Source organism: Natrix helvetica (genome assembly GCF_964273705.1).
Source record: "Natrix helvetica genome assembly, chromosome: 1".
NCBI classification, from domain to species: Eukaryota; Metazoa; Chordata; class Lepidosauria; order Squamata; family Natricidae; genus Natrix; species Natrix helvetica.
The window spans coordinates 183,713,813-183,739,181 of record NC_138548.1 but is presented as its reverse complement, the minus strand read 5'-3'; the positions used below and the strand labels follow the sequence as shown (position 1 = coordinate 183,739,181).

General features: G+C 41.9%; 1 protein-coding gene across 3 annotated transcripts in view; it reads right to left on the bottom strand.

Moving 5' to 3' along the window:
• Positions 1–25,369, bottom strand: part of NRP2 (neuropilin 2) — a 194,335-nt gene that overhangs the window by 86,740 nt on the left and 82,226 nt on the right. For all 3 annotated transcript variants that reach the window (XM_081937861.1, XM_081937862.1, XM_081937863.1), the window contains exons 7-10: positions 23,867–24,022; positions 11,849–11,993; positions 7,346–7,695; positions 1,389–1,533 (exon numbers count right to left, since the gene is read on the bottom strand). In XM_081937861.1, coding sequence (XP_081793987.1) covers positions 1,389–1,533; positions 7,346–7,695; positions 11,849–11,993; positions 23,867–24,022 — 796 coding nt within the window. The remainder of the gene's footprint in view (positions 1–1,388; positions 1,534–7,345; positions 7,696–11,848; positions 11,994–23,866; positions 24,023–25,369) is intronic.

Genomic DNA, 25,369 nt, shown 5'->3' with positions numbered 1-25,369 from the left:
CGCTAGATGCATCTTAACAAAATAAAAGAGAAAGTGTAATTTTCTAGCTCTAACAGTCAGCAGTAAAAGGATTTAGTTGGTAGTGGTAGCTTGTGCTTCACTTTTTGTCATTTCAGCTAAGCCTGGAAGCTAGAGGGCTAAATCCAGCTGACGGTTTTCATACTTTATGATTACACATCAAAAGGAAGAATAAGCAGGGTTTTTTTTATAAAAACGTATGTGTAACGTTTTGATTTGTTAGATTGACAGATAATTGGACTCTCTCTCAAGAATCCCTGAAATATAAGAGTTTAACCTTGTGGTACAGATATCTCACGCTGAGTCTCCCTAGTTTTTGAGATGTTCCTGTTAATTATACTGAACTTCTTCCTAATGTATGCTGCTGGGCATATGAATTAACATAAAAGGATATCACAAAACATGGCATCAAATCAGAGCAAGGCAATAATTAAAACAGACATACAGAGTCATCAGTTTTGAGAATTACACAAAAGTGCAACTCAATGGCCCAGGATGGGTGCAGGCATTAGAATATTATCACCACCACCACCATTACATACTATTCTTCTTCTCGTATATATTCCTTCTCCTCCCCATCTTAAGCCCTGATAATATATATATGCTCACTCATATAGATTATTCTACACAAGCACACATGTGCCCTCTTGCTCCTCTTATTTCATTGGCAGAGATGGGGAAGTTTAAATTTGTGTTTGTGTGCTGAGATTCAGAATGCCTCCTCTCCACAACTCAGATGATTAGGAACCACAAATAAGAACGTCCCTGGCACCAAACAGCTGGAAGGAGGACATAAATGAGAAGGAAAAACTAAGAAAACGTATCTTCCTCCTTTAATCTGCACTCTGAATGGCATTTGGAAAGAATTATTATTTTTTTGCTTGAGAAAGGTGCTACAGGGCTATCAACACTGAATTTGTGTCCCACAGCCTAATAAGCTATGATATTAGACATAAATTTACAAGAGAAAGGGGTCTGAACATCCATAGCCAGTCATATACAAAACTTGAAGATTGTTCAGAAAGGAGAATATACAGTAATTGATGAAGCCTAATAGGCAGAGAATAATCAATGAAAATAATAAATGCTACCAGGCATTTTCTAATAAGAATTTTCATAGTTAATATTGTCATCCTGAAAACATCAAGCTGAAAGAGATGTTCACTATCATCACAGGAATATGTAGAGTAAACATTTCTACTCATTCTAAGAAGAGCAAGAATTATTCATCAGGAAGAGTGGGGAAAGGAAAATATTTTTGGTGCAATTTCATCAGTTTGGATTTTCACATTGAAACTTTTATGCAAACATTCTCAGGACCAAAATGGCTGAAGGAGTCATGGCATGAAATAGATTCATAGAGCTCTTACCAGTCCAGTCACACCCAAGGACTTCTAATCGCATCCCGATCCCTGCTGGAGACCATCTTTCTGGGTAAACTCTGATGAACTGTGCAGGAACAGGATCAAATCTTCTAACTTCAGGGGTGTCGTAATGCATATTTCCTTCAAATATCTTAGAGAAACAGAGGTTAAATAGGACTCTCCTAGTTTTAGAACCATTTTTTAAAAATAAAATAAACAGATAGTAAAAGAACTCTTTGGAAGACAGGTTATTCTTTCAAATTTACTTGAACTTTTTATTCTACTAAGCCAGGGGTGTCAAACTATTGGCCCGTGGATCAGATGTGTCATGGGCAGGCCACACCCACCCAGCTCCGCAAATGGGAAAAACATCGCAAAACATCACATGATAGCAACATGACACCACGAGGTTGACAGCTGTGCACTAAGCAACAATCAGGCCTATTGTAATGAATTGGGACAACTACAGAATGTAATTGGTCACAAAATGACCATTGAAAAGACAAAACAGAAAAATGCTGGAGAAAAATAATGGCTTAAATTCAATCTACTTGAAAAAGGACCTTTTTGTTAGCTTTCCGATAAGGATGCGATGTCCTCTGCATCCAAATTTAAAAATATATTTCAGAGGAGGTATGGTTTAGGTGTCAGCAACCTCCAGAAAGAAGTTGCATCTTTCTCTGAACTCACAAGCCACCTGTGCAATCTATGGAAAACATCTGTTTGGATTAAGAAAGCACCACAGGGAGCAACAAGGTGCTTCAAGGTATGCATGGCTATTAGCATCTCCTTATCCCACAAGCAGATTGTGTGGCTACTGTGTGAGAGCAAAAAGCATCAACATAAGTATATACAACCCCAGGCACCTTTCAGTTTGAATTCAAAGTGTAGCACATTCCTATTTTCGTATTATTAATAGCTTTTCATCAATTGCTGACATATTAGACCAAACCATGGAAGCTTGTAATATTTAAGAATGCAAGCTGTCAGTATCATCTTGTCAGCAGATTGCTTTTTATTGAGGTGAAGCAATACCAAAGCTGCTTTTTCAAGAATAAATGACAATACATTTATTGAATGTTACCTCTATTAGAGAGGGTGAAAGGAAAAATACCCAACCAACAAAATACATCTTATACCAATGTTGGCCAAGATGATCAAAAACATTTTCTATCGTAAATGTACCGATGGTTGAACTATCTAGGGAAAGTCTACAGTCTTTTTCCTGGAAATCTGAAAGATAAATTTTGCTGCCATAGAAGAACAAAGTGAATACTAAACGTTTATGTAAACAATATCATCTGCAAAACTACGGGTGAGCCTAGGTTACTTTGATTATAATTCAGTTACATTAATCTGGAGTAGAAATTTCCTTTATCTTGGATTTCAAGAAATGCAGCACAATGTGCATCTTCCTCAGGTGGACCAACTGATGAGTGGAGACCCTAGCCTAGGCCTAGGGCAGGGGTCGGCAACCTTAAACACTCAAAGAGCCATTTGGATCTATTTCCCCACAGAAAAGAAAACACCAGGAGCCACGAAACCTACCGAGGATCAAAAAGCTCAATAAATTGCATGCCAGCGGGTGTCACACATTGGTGCTTGTGACACATATTTTGAGTGACAGGGAGCTGCAGCTGAGGGATAAAAGTGCCACATGTGGCTCCTGAGCCATGGGTTGCTGACCCTTGGCCTAGGGGAAAGTATAGTTTGACATGTCCAACTTCAGCCGATATGAGCTACAGTGTAACCGTGGTTAAGATTTGAACTAGACATGGGGAGATGTCTAGTTCAAATCTTCATGTGCATTCTCAGCCTGGGAAGCTCCCTGGGTGACTCTGAGCCAATCTACTTCACAGGGCTGCTATAGGAGTAAATTGGAGGGTGGAGTTCTACAATACTGTCTTGAGCTTCTGGAGGAAAGATGTGTTATAAATTAAACAAACAAGTCAATGGACAAGATCTGGTCAAATCTTGGTCATGTCATTTCTCAGTACTGGAGTGTGTGTTACATGACATTACCTGTGAAAAATGCCTGGAAGCTGCAAGTGGAGCAAAACGTGACACTTACAGTAGGCTGCTAACTAATAATACAAAATATAGGGATCTCTATTGAAAGATCTGCACTGGTTGCCAATTGCTTGTGAAGTGTTTTCAAAACTTGAGTAGCTTTGAGCCTGACTGGCTCACGATCACCTCTTTTATTATACATTTGTTATGATGTGCAGGATAAACCTATGGAAGATGCTCCCATGTCAGAGGCCCATTTTTCTGCCCCACGGGAAAGAATTTGAAATACAGTCTCCTGTGTTCTGTACTCGTTCTCTTAGCATTCAGAAAATCTACAAAGATGTATCTCTTCTACCCAACTTAATTCTAATTTTCTATATGTTGTGGTTGCTTCTTAAGTTTTATTAACCAGTTATGTTATAAGTTTTGTTAACCAAGTTTTGTTATAAGAAGCAATATGGTGTAAACCAAATAATAAATGCAAACCAGTGGTGGGTTGCAGGTGGTACGTCCCGGTATGGGTGTACCGGATTCTGCCCGGAGCACCAGATACCGTTCCATTCCGATGCTCCAGAGGGCCCGCCCGCCTGTCCGCCCGCGCTCCTTATCTGTGCTTTATGCTGTTGGCGCTTCCACACAGATGCATAGTGTGTACGGAGCATGCATGACGCTCCGTGGAGCAGCTGAAGCATCACAGAGGCTTGCGGAAACGTTATTTGAGGCTAGAACACATGTGCACACCATGCGCATGTGCGCCACGCACCTGCATGTGGGTAACTCCGGGGCCATTCCAACCATACCGGTTGGAACGGAATCCAGAACCCACCACTGATGCAAACAAAAGAGTATGTTAGGAGTGGGATGTAGCCTAATCTCTAGCCTATTTCAAACCCTTATGTGTATGAATCCTTCTAATGTAGCTTCAGCTATATATATTTACATCATAGTTATATGGTTTACTAAAATCCTAAACTCTTTGCAGATGATCCAACTACAGTATCTAGTTAAAGTGTAGTTAAGAGAGAGATTGGCACATAATCCCGCTTTCCTAATCCTCAACTCTTTTATGGATCTTCATATATGGAACACTTAGATCTCCAAGTAGTAAAGATAAGAGCTAAGAGATCATTCTGATCTCTTAAAGAAGACTTAAAGAAGTCTTTGCAATTGAAAATTCTGAAAATAGGGATCTTCTGGGGAAGGGAAACTTGCAGCCTTGACTTGCCAATTTTGACTCGCATTCATCTCAAGGTGCAACAAAATCCACAAAAAGCCCAACAAATCTCAATCACCCTGTGTTAACTCCAGCAGCATGCTGTATAAACACGACAGCTTAAGCATACTTTTTGGTGGTTGACTATAGTAATAAAAAACAGCAAGGGAGAAAGATGATAAGGCTTTTTCACCTTTGGTACAAGCTAAATCAGTTATTTTCAAATACATTTGATCTGTAAAGTAATTGAGAGATGGGATATGGAGCTTCAGTTTCAAAATTACTCTCCCTTCCCTCTGTCTCCATCTCACCCTTTCCTCTGCTAGCCAGAGTTTGTGGCCAACTGAAAAGTTCCATGCCTGAGAGCAGGATGCTGCCGCCAAGTGGGATGTAGTCCATCTGACAAACCACACTGCGGGCTTTGGCACAGGACATGCCTCCTCTTAGCTAGATGTTGACACCAGATATACTGACTCAAATCTGGTACAACTCTACTGGCTTCTTGTGTAAACACTCTGACTTCTGACTTGGCTGTTAACGGTCTTCTTTCCCTTACCCGCCCCACTCATTTTTCCATCAAGTTCTAAAAGACAACTCTCTCTGATACCATATGTACTAATTCAAGCAATTGGCTAGCCGAAACTTTGTCTATGATTTAGAACCTTGGGCCTCCTGAATGAAGGTTTTAATAGTGGTGCAAAAGTTCATCTCTTAAATCCTTAACAAGTAAGAATGTCATTGGAAAACTTGGGAAAATGAAGCAGAAGCTTCAATAAGAACAACCCAAATATGGGCTCTAAAGCAGACTATTTTTATCACAAATGGTCTGTACTCTATACCCTCACCTTCTTCTGAATCATATGAAGAACAGTACCCTACTTCTCACTGAGGACATAAAATGGAGACAAGGCAGGATACAGTGAACTAGGGCTGTGCCAAACGTTTTTTTTTGCAGAAATTGTGACATTGATGGGGGGGGGGGGAAATAATCAAGATTCAACCATCATCTTGCTAAAAAAAACTGTAAAGAAAAAAGCAAAGGTTTCCCTGTCCAGTCATGTCTTACCATAGGGGGCAGTGCTCATCTCACTTTCTTCCCTGTTCATTTAAAAAAAGCATGCACAACTGCCATCATTTCTCACTGGATATTACTTTGCTGTCTGTCTTGTTCTGTCTATCCAAGCCACTAAGACACTCTGCAATAGCACGATAGAATTATTGGTAAGGCGTAGGACATGGTGGCTCAATGGCTAAGACGCTGAGCATGTCGATCAGAAAGGTCGGCAGTTTGGTGGTTCGAATCCTTAGCACCACATAACTGTGTGAGCTCCCATTACTTTTCCCAGCTTCTGCCAATCTAGCAGTTTGAAAGCATGTAAAAATGCAAGTAAAAAATAGGAACCACCTTTGGTGGGAAGGTAACAGCGTTCTGTGCACCTTCGACATTTAGTCATGCTGGTCACATGACCACGGAGACATCTTCGGACAGCGCTGGCTCTTCGGCTTTGAAACGGAGATGAGCACCAACCCCTAGAGTCGGGAACGACCAGCACATATGTGCAAGGGGAACCTTCACCTTTACCTTAGGAAACGCTGGATATGGATATGATCTCAGCCCTACATTTTCCATTCTCCCAGTCAAGCAGAGAAACACTTGTGGGTCAGAAAAAAAGGGGAGACACCTCCCACCCCCACCCTGAGATACTGAGTCAAAAGATATTTTTTTAACCCAGCACTTTTGTTGCACAGACCTGGAGCAGCAGTAAAACCCTATTTCAAGACTGGTGATTAGGTAGCCTCATGCACTTTTGGGAAAGTGCATGAAGAAGAGCCCAGGGAAGCAGAGGAGACTGTCTTGCATAGACATGGTGACTTCTAATCTCTCAACAGAGCATTCCCCAACATCTGCTGCTTGGCTCACTGGTACTTATTTCTAACATCTTTTTTTCTATGCACAGTAAGTGGTCAATGGCTGCTGTTGGGCATTTAAAGACATATTCAGCCACGTGTGATCTTCACATGCAATCCGAAATGAAAAGGCCCAAGTGTAAATTTGCTATATGAGGGAAAAGAGAAAGAAGTGAAAAATAGATGATACTTTCCAGCTTCTAAGTGTTCCAGCTTTTCCACTACAGGAAGATGATCCTACTGTTAAATAAGAAGAAAGGAAGGGAGGAAAGAAGGAGGAGGAAGTATATTCATAGGTAAGAGCCCTCCTCTTTCCCACATCCTTTTGAAACACACATTCATCTTAAATAGTCTTATGCTACTTCAATCATTTCAATTTGAAGCAGCTCATTGAGAACTATTGCTTAACCCCTAATCACCAAAATAGAATAAGATTGTTTTTATACTGAGACAAGTGTGAAACATATGGCTTTGCAGGTAGGATTGTGATTTGAACAAGGACCCTTCGAAGTGATCATGTCTCCTGAAACAAAGGCTCCCACTGGTGTAAACAGCCATAATGACTGCAGTTCGGCAGTTCATATCTCACCAGGCTCAAAGTTGTCTCAGCCTTTTATCCTTCTAAGGATGGTAAAATAAGGACCCAGATTGTTGGGGGGCAATATGCTGACTCTGTAAACTGCATAGAGTGGGCTGTAAAGTACTACAGAGCACTATATAAGTCTAAGTGCTATTGCTATAATAAACTTCACCAGAAAGGAAGACGAAACAAAAGGGAAAAAAGTACCAGTGCCCAGTAGCTCCCTATTACATTCCAACTAAGAGGTCTTACCTTCGGCTGCATGGTCCGGGGATCTTGTATTGAATGCCAGTCTTTCCCATCCATGCTGTAGGCCACTTTAAACTTCTTCACAAAAGCTCGGGCCTCCGCCACATTGATGCTGTCCCCACCTCGGGCTCCTTGGATAATCACTCCTTTCACATTCTTCGGGAGGCCCAGATCTACCTGCAGCCACTCCTCACTAGGCTGGGCTTGAGGGATGCGTGGGAACCATCCTGAGCGGCTGCTGACTAGGCGTGCCACACTAGGAACCCAGTGATATTCTCTGGTAGAAGAAGCTGAGATCTGAGAGTCGGGGATAAGTCCTGAAAGCATCCCCAACATACTGGAACAGGGTGAATCTGTATGAAAAGAAGCAGCAGTGAGCATAGAAATGGCTATTATGCGAAATCAAGTGGGCGATAAAAATTCTGCAATGAGATAGGAAGAATAATGCTCACTGCAATCAACTTCTAGGTGCTGAAGTTGATTGCAAAATATTTGAGGCTGCTTTGCTTTGCTTTGCAATGGCTTTCATAGGTACCAATAATGATGTTACCTAATGAAACGTTTGCAAGAAAACAAACAAGCTCAGAAAGTATTAAGGACTCCAGATTTCCTAGGTTTCATGGTGGCTTAAAATACACCCTACCCAAAAATTCTTAATCCAAACTTGTCTCTGCTTCCAGCTAAACTTTCATCCAGTAACAGCATTCTGGTTGCTGTTCCAACTCTTTTAAAAAATAAGTATCAATTAAATCCAATGAGAGATAAAAGCCTTTTAAGGGGCGTGCATAAGCGCACCAGCGTGCCTACCATCCCTGTCCTAATATTCCCTTGTATTTGTAGGTGACCTTACACACAGACCACTGTGCCAGATAGCCGGTTGTGAGTCCCTGTGCATGAAGTGGGGCCCAGGGAAGCAGTTGGGCTTGCTGATTGTATACCTGGCTCCTCGCTATGCATCAGCAGCCCTGCCCGAGCTCCTTGGGGTGATCGCCGAGATGGCAGTTGAACCCCCAGACTGTTGGTCATGGGTGACTTTAACTTGCCATCAGTAGGGGAGACATCCGAAGTAGCTCGGGAGTTCATGGCTTCCATGACAGCCATGGACCTGACCCAAATAATTCAGGGCCCCACACATGAGGGGGGGACACACACTGGATCTTATTTTTGTCTCTGGCCAATGGAGGAGTGATCTGGGAGTAGGGGATTTAGCTATCACCCCCCTGTCATGGTCTGATCACTCACTTCTCCGGCTCGACTTTCCAGCCGCTACTCCCCACCGCGGGGAGGCGGAACCGGATAGTCCAAGATGGTTCCGCCCCAGGCGCCTGATGGACCCTGACAGGTTCCAGACAGAGCTCGGGCCATTTCCTGTAGCCCTGACCCACACCCAGTTGGAGGACCTAGTGGCTGCATGAAACAGTGCGGCCGCTGGGGCCTTGGACCGGGTGGCGCCTTTGCGGCCTCTTTTGCGGCAGCGAACCACCCAGGCCCCTTGGTTCACCGAGGAGCTGAGGGTGATGAAGCACCACAAGAGACGCCTAGAGAGCAGATGGAGATCGTCACGCCTGAATCTGACTGAACTCAGGTGAGAGCCCATTTACGGACTTACCTTGTGGCGTTAAGAGTGGCCAAGCGTCAGTATTGTGCCACTCTTATTACGTCCGCAGATAACCGCCCTGCCGCCCTGTGTGGGGTGACCCACTCCCTCCTCTAACAGAGGCCGTGGAAAGCCCCTCTGCAGGGCAGAGCAGAGGAATTTGGGGAGCATCCCTTCGGCCGATTCGCTCACACAGAGAGGGACTCCTCCAGGTGCTGTCCACTAGGCTGTGCCAGCGGGTGACGCCTAGGGGAAGGGCCTTCTCTGTGATGGGCCCGACCCTCTGGAATGACCTTCCCCCTGACATTAGAATGACTACGGACCTCCGCTCCTTCCATCAGAAACTCAAAACCCACCTGTTTTAGCTAGCCGGCCTGGCCTAATTCCAGCTTTCCCACCTCAGTTTTATTTCTAAATTTTTATGATTGGTTTTATGGTCTAAGATTTTAATTTTTATAAATTCGTACAGGGGCTATTTAATCTAATTTTAGCTATGTATACTATTGTTTGTATGGTTTTTTAAATTTATACCTGTACACCGCCCCGAGTCCCTTCGGGGAGAGGGGGCGGTCTAGAAATCTAATTAAAATAAATAAATAAATAAATAAATAAATAAATAAATAAATACATTTCTAAATCAGGTAAAAATGATAGGGTGAAGGGTCATTTCATGACTGCAGCCTCAAGTGATTATTTGCATAGGCCAATTACTTCTCCTTCTTCTCCTCTAACATTTGTACCGGACAATCGTGTTGTACAAAATCCAATATCAACTCTGGGCATTTTCCACACTTCACTTAGTGTTAGGTCCTCCAAGAAAAAGATTAGGAAATGCAGACCTTTAAGTGCTCAAATACCGATTAGCAGCAATGCTTAGTTACACCATACGATTGCGTGTCTGCCTGGAAAGCCCCAGTGATGCAATAAAGCCTTGACGCTGTTCTCCTGGTACAAAGGCCGAAGGGATACAAAACATCATCGGAGAACGTGAATACAAATTTCCCTAAAATGGTAGCTCTTGAACCAATTAGGCTGATTGTGGGCTACTTGGTAAGGAGGTAGAACTTAGTGCCTGATGTGGCTAACATAACTTTTGTCATGTGGGTATTTAAGAAGACCACAAGCCCAATATGCATAGCCTTGAACTTTATTGCTGGAATGACTCAGACACAAACTTGTGCACCACCCTAATAAATCTTCCCATTTTTTTAAAAAAAGCAAGCTCAGCCACTGGAATGGGAATTTTCCCATATAATATAAAGCTTTGATGTAGCAATTTGCACTAGGACCACAGCAGATAAAGAAAGCTTTAATACCTCTCTCCCTGATTACCATATGAAATATCATCTCCTTTCTCAGCAGCTGCATTTGCATTTTTTAAAGTATGCAGGTTGAAGAAAAATGCATTTCAGGATAATTTAAGGAGACAAACACATTTTTGGAGTTTCTAAAAAAATGCACAGCTTTTAAAAACTCTAAAAATGCAGGAAATCTTTGAGGGGGGAAAAAGACTTGTAAACTGGGTTCCTATTGTGATCCCTTTGGTAAGTCTTTCTTGCAATACTAGTTAAGTTTCATGGAGAACTTCCCTCCAGAGGCAAGGTCTTAGTACAGATAGTCCTTGACCTGCAACCAGTCACTTCGAGGCATTTCAAAGTTATAGAATAGAATAACAGAATTGGAAGGGACCTTGAAGGTCTTCTAGTCCAACCCCCCTGCCTAGACAGGAAACCCTATATTACTGCAGACAAATGGTTATCCAACATTTTCTTAAAGACTTCCAGTGTTGGGGCATTCACAACTTCTGGAGGCAAGCTGTTCCACTGATTAATTTTTCTAACTGTCAGGAAATTTCTCCTCAGTTCTAAGTTGCTTCTCTCCTTGATTAGTTTCCACCCATTGCTTCTTGATCTACCCTCAGGTGCCTTGGAAAATAGTTTGACTCCCTCTTCTTTGTGGCAACCCCTGAGATATTGGAACACTGCTATCATGTCTCCCCTAGTCCTTCTTTCTCTTAAGCTAAACATACCCAGTTCCTGCAACCGTTCTTCATATGTTTTAGCCTCCTATGATAGACCTCCCTAGGTACCAGTGGTGGGTTCCGGATGGTACGTCCTGGTATGGCTGTACCAGTAGTAGCAGGAGCAGCGGCCATCATACTGGTATGGTGGCTCATTTGGCCCACTTGCCCACCAGCATTCCTTACCTGTTTTTGAAGCAACCAGGCCAACTGCACATGTGCATAGCATGTGGCGCCTGCGCAACCTCCGCCGAGCAGCTGGGTGTTGCAGGGCAGTGGCGTGCACATGCGTGTGCAGTGTGCGTGCCCGACTAGAACGCCTGGCCCTGTACGCAGAGTACCAGTTGCAACAGGATCTGGAACCCACCCACTGCTAGGTACTACTTATGATCCAAATTCAATCTGATGGCTTCCCCCTCCCCTCCCCCCTATGGTCATGTGACTGCAATTTACAACTGTTTGGGGTTTGTTTGTTTGTTGCCAGAAATTGATATTTACTTCTCATTTCAGGCAACAGATGCTCCTTGCAGATAATGGATTTGCTTAGTGACTGCTGCAAAAGAGTTCATACATTTGGGTATGGTCACCTTAACTACCAGCATCACTTACAACTGTCATTCTGCCATCAATTAGGGTCAAAGAGTGAGAACTACCTGTAAAGGGAATGTAGTCAGTGGACTAGGATGGTTTGGTTTGTGGGGGTTTGGGCTAAGTGATATTTATCCCCTTCCCAAAACTAATGCAATAATCTGAAGTGCCCATCTCGGAATATTTCTCTGCACAGGAAGGCTACCATAGTTGTGACACCAACAGCAACTAGGTTAGTTTGTAGGGTTGAGCAAAGGCAGAAAACGGTGAGTCTTTTTTAGTGACAGAAAAGGATAGGCACCTGTAATTCGGCAGCCATATAGCTCCAGTCGAAGGGCGATTCCACTATGCCAAACCTGGGGACGGATCCGCACAAACCGAGTCAGCACTGGAGCATGGATTTTGTTCAGAACCACTTCAGAAGCATCAGTGTTTGCCTGAAATACCTGAGAAAGAGATATTCTCAACATTATACTTGCTTCACTGCGTAAAACTGAGCAAAATAGAAAGGGACAGATAGGAAATATAAGCAATTGATTATGTAATAATACAAAGTAGTGGAATAATTACTTTTCCATTTGAATTCTTTGCCATGGCTAAGAATAATCTTCAACTCTGCACCATGTTTAGAAAAAGCATTTTTCCTCCTGTGCAATTGGCAGTGCTAAGCTGGATGTATGAAACTCCATTCAGTCCTACTGTATCGCAACAGCAACTTAAAAATATAATTCCAGACTAATCAATTAAATAAGAACTACTTCTGGTTTTGAACAGACAAATCTGAAGCACCTTGGCTTAATTCCCAGAAGTGCAAGATGTTCAAAACCCTCCTAAAATCTAGATTGCATTTGCCTAAAATAGAGCATGCAAACAAAAATAACTTGAACTACAGATTTTACCCATTTATATTTGAGTTTCAATATTTACAAAGTGGGCGTAAGCAGTAATGATTATTGTCTCCAGTAAATCTTGGCAATGCAGATTCAAATCGGCAAATTAATAAGTGAAGACTGTTGTTGGTGTACAATGCTTTGGTTTCTCCCATGGAATTATAATCCGTCCAAGAAAAGATGCCAGTCACTTCTCTTCTATGTCCATGTGCAGACAAATAAAAACATTTTAATAAGAATAAGACTTAATGCAACGTATGTTGCAGAATTATTTGAACAAACTCCTGTCTTACCAGATGGTCATAATCCTTAATTACCATATGGACCATTTCTTCCCTTTTTCTTCTACTTTTTAATAGCTGGGGAAAGTAGCAGCAATTTTTGATTTATCCTTTGTTTAATACAAAGACCACAAAAAAAAAATTATACAAGAAATTGTCGCCATATTTTCTTTTATTACTTCAATTTATATGCTGTTCCATTTCCAAAGAGTCCAGCAATTTACAATTAACAGCATACTATTAAAACACAGAAAATTGATGGCATAACCATAAAAGCAAGAAGGCCCTGACGTGTCATCATTTGGAATGCAACATTCCTAAATAGCTGTCTATAAAGCCACGTTCAGGAAGGGGCAGTTCAAATCTCTAGAGGCAGGAAGTGAGGCGAGAGAACATCACTAAGGGGGCACAAACATGGGGCCTTTCTACATCTGGAACCCCCTAAACAGGCGAGTTCTAATAGATCTCACCAGACAACAGAAGAGCTTTTATTGCTGGTGCTGGTGGCATTTGTAATATCATCTCTGCATTTCAAACAATCAACTTTTCACATAATGTTCTCTTATGCTTTTGGGGGGGGGGCATACAGGTATCACTAAATTTTGTATGTACCTTCACATATATCCCTTTGATGTGGCTTAAGGAGACTTCAACCTAACGAACCCTGATTGTAAAGTAAAAGTTAAACAATTTAGAGATTAAGAATCCTGGGATTTCAGGCAAGGCATTGTTTGGAGATCCTATGACATTTCCCTCAGATTCCAGGGGAACTAGGATTAAAGCAACAATGCAGATGTTTCCTCTGTTTGAAACAATTTAGTCATCTTGGGGCCAAAATAGTTTGCCAGAACCAATGTATCACGACTGCTGTGGCCGCTGTATGAACCTGTGTTCTGCATGAAAGCAGGGGAGACCCATTCTTCTAACACAGAGCGTGAGAAGAAAGTATTGATGCAAAGCCTTGGGCAAAAGGCTAACCCAGTGTAGAACGAATGCCTCTAACCACATACCAGGGCCTCCTTTTGTCACTCAAGAGCACATGCAAGCACCTCACCAGAGAGGAGAGTGCCAAAGGTGACGATGGCTGCATTCTCTCCAACCATCAGGTCATGCAGTTTGTGACAGCTGGTTGTGGGGGGAGAGGAACTCAGTGCTACTGAGAACACTCCCTGTTAACTTCATGCTAAAGTCAGAGGAAGCAGGCAAGGTAGTTAGCATAATTAGCCCTTTCTTGCCCTCAGGGTAGCAAAATAGTGGCACTGTAACAAAGAATATATGCTTGTAAATCTGTGCTGATAACTGAGGTTTAGAGTAGAACAGAAATGCTAAACCAAAAGGTACACTGTGGATCACACTGGCAAGCAAGATTGATGTGTTTTTAATATGTGATTTTATCCCAACAGACCACCCTTTCCCCTATCTTTCCCTTACTCAGCAGTCACCAGATATCCTTTTCCGCAGGAAGTCTGGAAGTATCGGTGTCTGCCGTGAGTGGCTTTCACCTCTGCCAATATCCATATGTATGTGCACGCAGATGTATTTTGATACTGCTGTAAAGCATTCCACGTTGAGTCAACCCACATAAGATGACATGTAGCATGCCATCTAAGAATCCAAGACAGGGGAGACCCATTAACTTCATTCCTGTCCTTATTCCTTGTTCTTCAACATTTTTGCAACTTCAACCTCGGCCCCTTCTTTCTACAAAGTCGTTTCTCTGAAATGGATTTAATTCCTCACCCTTCAGCCACCTCTTCTGTTGACTTATTCCATATGGTGATTTCTCTTTTCTCTGTCTCGTTTCCTTAGTTTTCACACTAATTTTCATTCAAGCCTCCTTTGTAGTGTGAAAGTTATAGGGGGTTATTCTTATTTGAAGTGGTGTTGTATGCCAATCATTTTAGCAATGTACATTTTCTCATTTACACTGGTGGAACAGCATCAGGAAGAATTTTGTGATGGCATCATCTTTTTCAATCCTTTCTGTACAGCTGATAAATAATCCAAACACTATTTTTTCAAAGGAAAGTGTTAACAACCTTCCTGCTCATCACAACTTTTGGCTAAATTCATTCATTAGACACACTATGATTCAGCCAGGTGCCTAATTCCAAACAGATGTGCAAAGCCTAAAGATTCCTCCAGAAACAGCAGGATTTAGGTATGTGTAACTGGCAACAAAAATCAAACCAAATGTTCCTAGCCCAATTATGCTATTTCAAAGACAGTGGAGTATCTATTGTTACCTAGGGCTCCAGTCTCTTTGGAAAAAGAGCATTTTCCTTGCTACTGTACTGAGCGCAAGATCCAAACTGAATTACTTGCTCTATTTCTTCCAAGTAAAAGTAATCCTATAGTGTCAGCCTCTTTGTTGTTTCTCTTAATGGTGCCTTTGCCACAAATTATTACTGCTAAAAATCCCCAAGACAATCTCTTGATCACATTATTTACTGCCCCACCCCACACAAATTTCTTCACATATTACTGTCCTTGATGCAGCCCGCTCAACTAAAAGCACTTTTAGGTTTCCCTTAAATGTTGGAAATTACCGATTCACCCTGCCTGATATATGCACTCCATGTCTCAAAAGACCTGTGTCTAGTCCTATGGTTATTAATCCAATCTGCTCAGAAGGGACTTGGGTATCAGAGTTGATAGCAAAGTCCAAAACTATGATCAAAGCACAACCTTCCTTTTCGGTTAAGAATAAACATGATACCCGTGGGTCCCTGTTACCTGTATTTGTGGAGCAAAACACAGAATGTGAACAACTGCTGATTTTTGGCTTTTTGAAGTCTGGTTAATAAGCTTAATCAGGCAACCTCCTGCTCTTCCTATCCCCCGTGCCCCCCTTCCCTTATGGTTGCATACTATATTTGTTGGCAGTTTTCCTATTGTATTTGTTGGCAGTTTTTCTGGCCCCATGTGAAAAGGAGGGGGTAGAGAGAGAGGGAGGGAGGGAGGGGGTAGAGAAAGAGAGATAAATATTTCCCTGCAAATGTCTCTGATTGTATAAAATGTCTACAGCCCAATATAATCCTCCAGGGGTCTTTTAGCTAAACCATGGACTAGAACACACACATCTATTTTGCAATATATTCTTTTAGGAAGTATTTACCTTTTTTGAGGGGTGGGTAAGGGGAATGAGAATCACAATCGCTCCAGGAGGCAAGAAGTGGCTCCTTTCAAAATGAGGATTCAAATGCCTTTAGCAGTAATGCAATTTTTGTACATAAAATGAAATGTTTAAATTGGCTTTTTTGGGGGGGGGGAGGGAGAAGACAACTTTGCTATCTGGTGCATTAAATCTTTTTTGTTTTGTTTTTTTAAATCCACAGATTAATGAGGAGATAGTTGGAACAGAGATGAAAGCCCCTTCAATAAAGAGACTGATCCTTCCTCCCCAAACGCAGCCACAGGCAGGTAAAAACAATCTAGAAATGATAGGAGTCAGTGGTACTGGGGTGTTTCCCTGTCAGTTCCTCTCCAGCTCACCTTTTCAAAATGAGATAAATTTGGATAGTCAGATGCCACACTGATCAACATAAATTAGTGTGCCAATCAATATGAGAACTTCCCTATAAACTCTCTGTTATCCAACAACCACAGGCTGCCTGTCAAAATGTAATCCAGAAGCAAATTCGTAGTCATCCTCCCCTAGTCAGCCATCTTTTCTCCAAGAATGTGATTTATAGGAGCAGCACAGAAGAAATGAGGCAGCCGAACCTAAGGGGGTTCCCCACCACACTGGGGAAATTTGAAAATGAGACATGAATGGCCAGATTGTAATGCGGCAATATTGTGTCACCTCCAGACCTTTTCATCTTCAGTCTGGTATGAAATATGAATGACTATCACCCAACTCTGCTTGTTTGGAATGAGCCTTTCTGAAGGAGAATATATGAATAACCACAAAATGCCATCACCTACACTGGGCTGCTAAATTTGATCATTACAGTCTTGGTGTTCAAAGCATAAAATATTAGGATTAGGTTTCTATACGCCAGTTGCAAAAATGCAAATAAACTGAAGAAATCAAGCTGTGGTTCCTCCTTCTGAAATCCTTGCACTTGATCTACAGCAGAGAATATTCCGCATAGGCTTTCATTTTTATTGGAACTAAATGCGAACAGCAAGTTTTTAAAGTCATAAGTAGCACAAAGCAAGATATGCTTTTAAAGGCAAAGAAGCAACATTAAAAGCTTTTAAGAAGTGGCTTTTTATTTTGTCATTACACACAAGCACAGAATGCTTGAACCTCATATTCTTGACAGATTATGAAATGTTTCATGTCAACAATTCTTTACTTATTTAGTTAATGCAAAGTTACTTTAAATGGGCTCTCACTATATGCCAATACATATGGTAATTTGTATTGACATATAGTAATTTTAACACCCATACTCTAGTCTACCAGATTTTCTGTGGAGGATGAATCTTGTATATACTAAGGCAGAGAGTGCAAATGTAAATGAAAGAAATTGAGAGAACAGGACTATTCAGCTTTGACCTATTAAGCTAAGCCTAACCACTAAGCTATGTACTGGGATATGGCCGATCTTTTACTAAGTCCTCTCACTGTAGCTTAAGCAGTCTTCAAAAATAGCCATTAATGAGCTGAGATGCTTTTAATTCCGTGGAACACAAGATCCTTTTGTGAAACCACAGACATGTGAATTTCCATGTGTTTCAACTCAGGCACATTACAATTGAGAAAAATAAAAGAAGAAAAGGGGGCCACGCAGAAGAATGCCTTAGGGCAGGGGTGTCCAAACTTGGGAACTTTAAGACTTGTGGACTTCAACTGCCAGAATTCCCCAGCCAGCATGGCTGGCTGGGGAATTCTGGCAGTTGAAGTCCACAAGTCTTAAAGTTCTCAAGTTTGGACACCCCTGCCTTAGGGATTGCAGGTTAGGTTTTGGATAACTGAAAGGAATCCAACCCAGTTCCATCTTTTCTTTGAATTGCAACAGCATTAGAGATGCACATCCTGCTTACCTTACCCCACACATAATCTTTTCCACTCATTCAGATTACCTGACGTGTCCAGATGCAGAAAGGTATCAATAATCAAGAAATGCTGATCTGCATTGTGAATTTGCTTAGAGACACCACGAAGAGTGTGGAAAACAACATAGCTGGATGTTTTTCTTTCCCTCTCTTTTATGCCCTCTGAGCCCCCACATGCTTCCAATTGTCCTCAACTCTAAATCAAATTCATGATTCTCTTGGTGTTAAAATGTTCCCTTGTCATTTCATTTTTAAAAGCTGCATTAGTTCCAGTGAGTGTAGAAACCCTGCCAGTTACAGTATCAGAAGAAAAGGCCGGGGAAGGGAGAAAAAGGCTGGTTATGATCCCCAGGAACTTTTACCTTATTTATTTTTAGTGCCGGTTTTGTTGTCAAGAATTTGTAAGGGCACGAAAGAGAAAAGGCGATTGTGTTTCTTTGGAAGGGATGATGGCTTCAAAGACACTTCTCTGCATATGTGTGCGTGTATATCTGCCTTCTCGGACTCTTAGATTTAGGGCAGGATTATATTACCCTATGGAGTCAGAAAACATTAAGAGGATTAGGAGTTCAGGACTTTTTGAAGGCAAAAAGAAGGAAAAGCTGTGAGATTATCTTTTGACAGAGAGAGACTTTCAAATAAGAAGCAGAAAAATTTCAGGCACACACCATCATTCAGTACGAAAGACAATGAAACACTAATCTCAACTTCAGGATTAATTACTATATTACATTAGCCTTCCCAATCAAGAGGGGATAGATTACATCTCCCAGTTTTCAACCAACATTGCCAATGAGAATGCCAGAAAACCTTTCTCCGAATACACTGTTGGGGAAGCCTGGCTGCTGATTATATTTGCATCAACTCAGCAATTCATGCAACTAATTGACTTACATGAACAGTGGACTTGCACAGAAACATAGTTCGATTTGTATGCTTATGGCAGCCTTCCTAAACTAGTCACCTCCATAAACATTGAACTGTGATTCAATTCCTACCCTACTGGTGTGTTCACTGACCATGTTGTTTTCTAACATATCTGGGAAAGAGGTTGATTAATTTCAATCTAGCAGTTGATTAGAGCTGATCAGCAAGCTGGGACTCATGTTATACAGTTTAGCAGATACTAAATGGAGAAGACCATACAAATCATTATAACAAATCCCCAACTTGGGTTTTCTTTTGTTAACCTAAAACTTGGATGTTCTGACCAGTCATGACGAGTGTGGAGGAATGATGACTAAAGTTGTATTTAGATCTATATGTGTAAAGAATTTGCCCCTTTTGATCTGCACCCAATTTCTCCCCAGTTCTGTATTCCAAAGCAAGTAGCAAAAATAGCTAGAGTGTTGTTAATGCTGCAGGCAACCTTTTCTTTTTCCTATGTGTTACCAAATCAAGAAGCAACGCAATGCATACAGCTTATTCCAAAGGAGGAAGAGGTTGGGGCTGAGGGATCTCAGTTGAAAGCCACACCAGCTATCAAATCCCCCCCTCCCCAGTCTTCCAGCCCATCACAGTGCTGCTGTGAAGATAAGGAGGATAAGCAGTATACAAGAGGAATCAAGAAGCTATTCACAAGCGTTTTAAGTGTTAAAAAACACTTATCATTCAATTGCCTATCAACATTGCTATTATGTGCAGTTCTGTTTATACTTTTCTCCAGTACATTTCAAAGCACACAAGGGCAAGTCTTGCTTCACCTCTTGGGCCATGGAATTGACACCGAGACTCAGAGTGAACTAATTTAACCTAAGCTTCTGGAAATATGAAAGGAGCTTCTGGCCTTGAAAAATGTCATTCCGTTCTTTGTACATCACACAGTTCTCACATCACACAGCACTTCCTAAATGCCAGAATGTTAATATGCACACAAAGGTTTGAGTCTGGGGGAAAAAAAAATCTGTGTATGTATGTATGTATGTGCATGTGTCGATCTATATTTCTCTTCCTAACCGATTAAACTCTGACAGGTGCATTGCATGTCCAAAGACAGTGCAAGCGGGCAGAGGAAACGGATGGCACGTGAGGATTCTCAGACTATCCTTCTCTGCCTTGTACTCTAAGTCCAAGTAGTGACCGTACTAGATATGGGCTGTGGAATTCTGTCAGAAAGTTGACACTGCCAAATGTTCTTTCTCTGCTCTTCCTTCTCCCCTTCTCTTAACCATCTTTGGCAGCACCGTAAAGCCTGTCTCCATTTCTGATATATTGTTCTGGTGCTGGCTGGGTGATGCTACCAATTGTTCTGTGCCTGGGAGACTTATCCACTACCCTGCAGCTTCTTTGTCAGGTTCCTGCAAGAAAGGTAAGAGCCATGATGGAGATGGAGATCACTGGAGATGTTTCCGGGAGCTCCATCACTTCTTGGCAGGTGTTGGTTGCATGGTAACCCCTTTTAACTTCTTCCCCTTCTTCTGCCCTCAAATCCAGTACCGCTTTCTGGAGAAAGAAAAAGATACAGCTGTCCGCAACTGCTATAAACTCTCATTTATCTTGTCTCCTCTCCTCTTCCTAAAACATATTCACATCCCCTTGCCTTGGGTGCAGTTTCAACCTCTGACAGCAGCCGGAGGATTAAAAATATGCTAGCCTTCAAATTCTCCCTGCTTTTTCTTCTCTCTCCCTCCCTCCCCCCTCCCCCCCCTCTCTCAGTAAAAACTGCAAGTAAGGATGGTAAACTACTTTATTTTCTGGAAAAAAAATATTATCTTTCTTTTCAAGCTCTCTTATAAGCTTATTTTGCCTGACAATCTGTCTTCTTTCTTAGCTTCCTGGACATGTGGGCCTTAGCTGACCTGCTGATAGCACCATTAACTTTAGATCTCATTCACCCTACCAAAGGTTTTGACAGTCTTCTTCATCTTCTCATCTTCCCCTTTTCTGTACCCTCTAGCATCAAATCAAGCTGCAGCAGAAGTGACAAATTTATTTGGCACAGCATAATTATTTCAGCCTGAGCCATGGAGTTTCTGCAGGAAACCAATCTTGGAAAACTAAGGATACAGCATCAGTTTCTATCAGGAATTTGTACACACCTGGCATTTGCCCAGGAGAAAGTTTCCTGCACATATTTGGAATATAAAACCTGCATTGGCATAAAATTAATGTTTGAGGCAACTTTCACACTTTAGCCTTCATTATTCATAGAGAATCCAATTTTCTGAGTTTATTTGCTAATTTATTTATTCATTAGATAGATTTATATTGAGTCTTTCCAATGCACTCAGAAAATCCAAGGTAATTTAAATAATTTAAAATTGGTAACATCTAGCAAAAAATTAAATGTTGAAAGCATCTAGAGCAATGGAAGCAGAGATTATAAAATACATAAAAGTAATTTTAAAAACTAGTGTAATGTCAATTGCCTATTATAATTCTATCAAGACAGAAGGTAAACAGATTGAGAAAATATATGTGGAGTGAGTGTACAATGCCAGTTTTATCACAGCAACCCTCTTTCCACAAGCATTGCTTTAACCACTTTGCACAGTGCAAGGAATGACCCAAAGGGGACATGCTCACATGCTTGGCTGAACATACTTAGAAATCCTCCCCATTGTTCCATCATGCAGGCTTCCCAAACATGAATGCATGGCAGGTCGAGGGAGGACAGGAAGCAACCCTAGTTATAGTCAACCAAATACAGAAAGATTCCACCTTTCCCTGGGCAAGGCCATAGAGCAGTGGTTCTCAACCTGTGGGTTGGGAACCCTTTGGGGGTCGAACGACCCTTTCACAGGGGTCGCCTAAGACCATCGGAAAACACATGTTGTCGAAAAAATACGGAAAACATAAAATAATTTTATGGTTGGGGGTCACCACAACATGAGGAACTGTATTAAAGGGTCGCGCATTAGGAAGGGTGAGACCCACTGCCATAGAGTGTGGAATGACAGGCATGTCCGTGAGGACATGATCCCTGCCTGTCCATGCCATGAGAACCTATAGGAGGCTTATATCTCTGGATTAATGTTAAGAACCATTTTAAAAACTTTAAAAACCATTTACATAACTCATGCTCTAAGCAAACAAGTTTGCACTATGCTAAATCAATAGACTGGGATCAGGTCTGCTTAAAAATAGCCTCACATTTCAATTTGTTGTGAACGTCATATTTACCAAATTCAAATTCAGGGAATTTATTGCTTTCTTTCTTTTTTTTTCCTCAACACGATTTTTAATTGTTTTCCATACGCGTAACCACTGCAGATAATAAAATATTTCTCTCTGAATCCTGCTGGAAAGCTGGCTCAGGTTCAACAAAAAAGCATTTGGGCATTATTAAGTATGAGGAAGCCACAGCAACGCAGAGAGACTTAGATTTTAATGAGTGGAAATTAAAGGAACCCTGTCCATCCCCCTCTCCTCCAAGGGTTCTCAAAGGTCCCCCATCTGAAGGATCACATTAAATCTAAGGAACACAAGAAACTGGAATATCCAATGGACCATAGAAAGAGAACAGCAGCTTTGAGGAACATGAACTGAACAAGTAGCTCAGATGTCCTCAACTGAAGGGGTGGGGGGAGGCTAACACCTCAACTGGAAGAAAACAGTCTGCTCTGGCTTCCTTTTCTTGTACTGACTGCAAGAGCAGTTCTGGGCAGGCCTGGCATTTTTCAGAAATGGAGAAGGGTAGCCTGTCTCTCTTGGAGAAATAGGAGAAACTATGGCACCATTCCCTTCAGACAACTGACAAAAGGCCTCCCTCTTACCTGAAAGCAACAGTTTAAATGGGCTTCTTTGTCATTTCCCTGACAATAACAGAGAATAGGTGTGTGTGTGTGTGTGTGTGTGTGTGTGTGTGTGTGTTAGGTAATCACCCATCTCTCCTGGAGGCAGCAACTGCTTTAGTGAGGGTTTCTTGGAGGGAAAAAGAGGAGGGATTTTTTCCCCTTTGACCTAAGGTAGCTCACTGTTCTGCAGCACAGCACTGAGGATTAATTTAGAAGTGTCTCCAAAGAAAAAACAAAGATCAGTGGCGGCTCCCTGTCGGTCATCCCCCCATCCCCACAGTTACAGCTTTATTAGACACAGCTGTGCTCCACACTGATGTCCCTCTGGCACACCTGCCCAGGGCACAAAAGAAGGGACTCACTTCCCTCCCTCCCTCCCCTGCCCCAAATCCCCACTGAGCAGAAGCTCAATGCATTCAGAGATGGGAAGATCGGGGGGGGGGGGTTCAATGCAGCTGTACAGGCAGGCCAAGTACGGACTCAGAGCACCCCTTGCATCACTGCCAGTCAGCACTGCGGCTACAGTTCCCTTATCCCTGACAAACCAGATTGCTCCTTATTATTTATGGTTTGGCTTTATTCTCTAGGACATCATGATCCTCTCGCAGGATTTGTGCCCTTTCATTTTCCAGGCTTCAATAATTCCTGAAGTGCAGCTTCATGTGGTTTTGTGATTGTTAACCCAGCATGTGGATGAGGCTCAGGCCATTAATGCTCAATGAATCTTATGTAGCAAAACATAAGTCTGCAAGACCATTTTCTCCTTCATTAGCAGTCAGAAAGCCCACTGCAGACTCTGCCTCCACTGAGCAAGCTACCCGCTCACCAGAGTGTGTTTTCCAAAAACACACTTGGTATCACACCAAATTTGCACCTCTTCAAGCTCCGTTTGCGACTTGATTGATCTCACAGCATTCTCCGCGTCTTCTCTGGTCTACTACAAAACTGCAATTTTTCTTGAGATTGCTGTGGCTGTACTTGTGGATGGGCTCAACTGGTCCTTCCTCGTCTTCATTCCAGTGAGTGTTCAAGCACAGGGTTCATGGCCCTCATTTCCTCAGAACGTCTCTTCCCTCCCTCAATGTGGCCAGCATCACAACTACAGTCACACTATTGGAAAGAATGGCATAACAGCCTTTTCCCCTTCCCAATTCATAATAGCTTTCAAAGACAACAGAAGGGCAATCAGATTACTGGAACATTTCAAGATTTGTCCACTAATTCAACATGCTTCAAGAGAAAAGAAAAAATGACTTGGGAAGAGGAAGTCATCTTTTGCATCTTTTGATATAAGCTGAATGAAACGCCAAAGATGCCTTACAGATTTGAGGTTATCCATTCCATGATCAAGATAAGTTTTTGAAATTTGGAATTATTTAGGGAAAGGAGGAGAAGCACTTACTTTGTGATTTTTGCCATGCCGGTACATCATCCAGTCTTCTCCATTTGTGCTGACCTCCAGTTTGTATGAGCGAACATAGTATCCATTTTGTGTTTCTCTGGAAATGGCGCCCTGAGTAGCAATGGCTGTGAGCACTGTCAGAAAGCGAAGATCCACCTATTGTAGGAGCAGGGGATGATGACAGAGGAAGATTAGCGACTTACTCCCATTACCTGAGACATTTGAGGTTCTTCCAGATATAACATTTTTGTGACACTTTAATGAAACTGAATGAAAATGCAGACCAAGAGTGCAGAGAATTAGCAAGTTACTGTCATAAAAATGCAATGAGCCCATCATTCTATTGTAGGATGCCTTCCAGTTGAAACCCACAGAGAGATATCAACAACATACACATGAAGCCTATGGTGCTTCATGTGTATGTTGTCGATATGGTGCTAAGTGGGTTCCTCCGAGTAGCCCATGCTGGGCTGTAGTTGCTTCAGGAGCATGTGTCTGACAATCAGGATTGGTGCTCAGCTAATATAAATTAGCATAACAATAACTCAATTTTAATAGATCCCTCTGATGCAGCTTCAGCATTTGCCACTGGCCATGTCTGGAGTTCCTATTCTATCTAAATGCTGTACCAGTATAAGAAGTTAATAGGATCAATTTTCAGCTGAGTTAACATTCCTAGATGCAGCAACATGTGAGCCATAGAAGGAAATGTTTTCAGTCTGTGGTTTTGTTACAGCTTCCAAAATTGAACAAGAATAGCACATTTTGGAATTTCCTCCCCCGCTCGTCTCTTTCTTGTTGGATTGGACTGTAAACATTTCTAGGATAAAATCTCACCAGGATTTTCACAAAATGTTTGGCATAACTGTGTCACAGCCTTGGTTTCAGGCAATAATAATGATAATAATAATGTACTGCAGCATTCGAGTGCAAACATTTTTTGAGCATAAGCAGGCTGAACGCTCCCTTAGCAGCATATCATTAGTCTTACAGAGAAGAACCTCCCAATGTTTTGCTATGTCAGTTGCAGATTTCAGTAGTGAGAAAGGAATTTTTCTGGCTCGGGAAGGATACGCTGAGCTTGGTAAAGGATTTTAAAACTTTGATTCTGCTGTTACTGAAGTCAAATAAACCAAAACTTAAACCACAGGCTATTTATCAAGGGGCATAATCTGTAGAGGCCAATTAATATTGGAGAGCGATGCTTTTCATTCATAAGATGAAGTTACGATGTTCACTTCATGCTTTTCAGAGATGTTCAATGGATCTGATTCATACAAGATCAACATGTCACTCCAGCAACTTAGAATTGGGCATCTATAACTAGCGAGGACCTCCCCCCACCCAATGGCAAGTGCCATCTAGTACTTTCCCACTGCAATCACCAATTTTGCCACCATCTGTTGGTTCGATGTAGGCCCTGTTAAAGCATTGTTTTCACACACAGTTACTGAAGTTTCCATTTGTTGAACATTGCAATCCCCCAGAAGAATAATATTATTC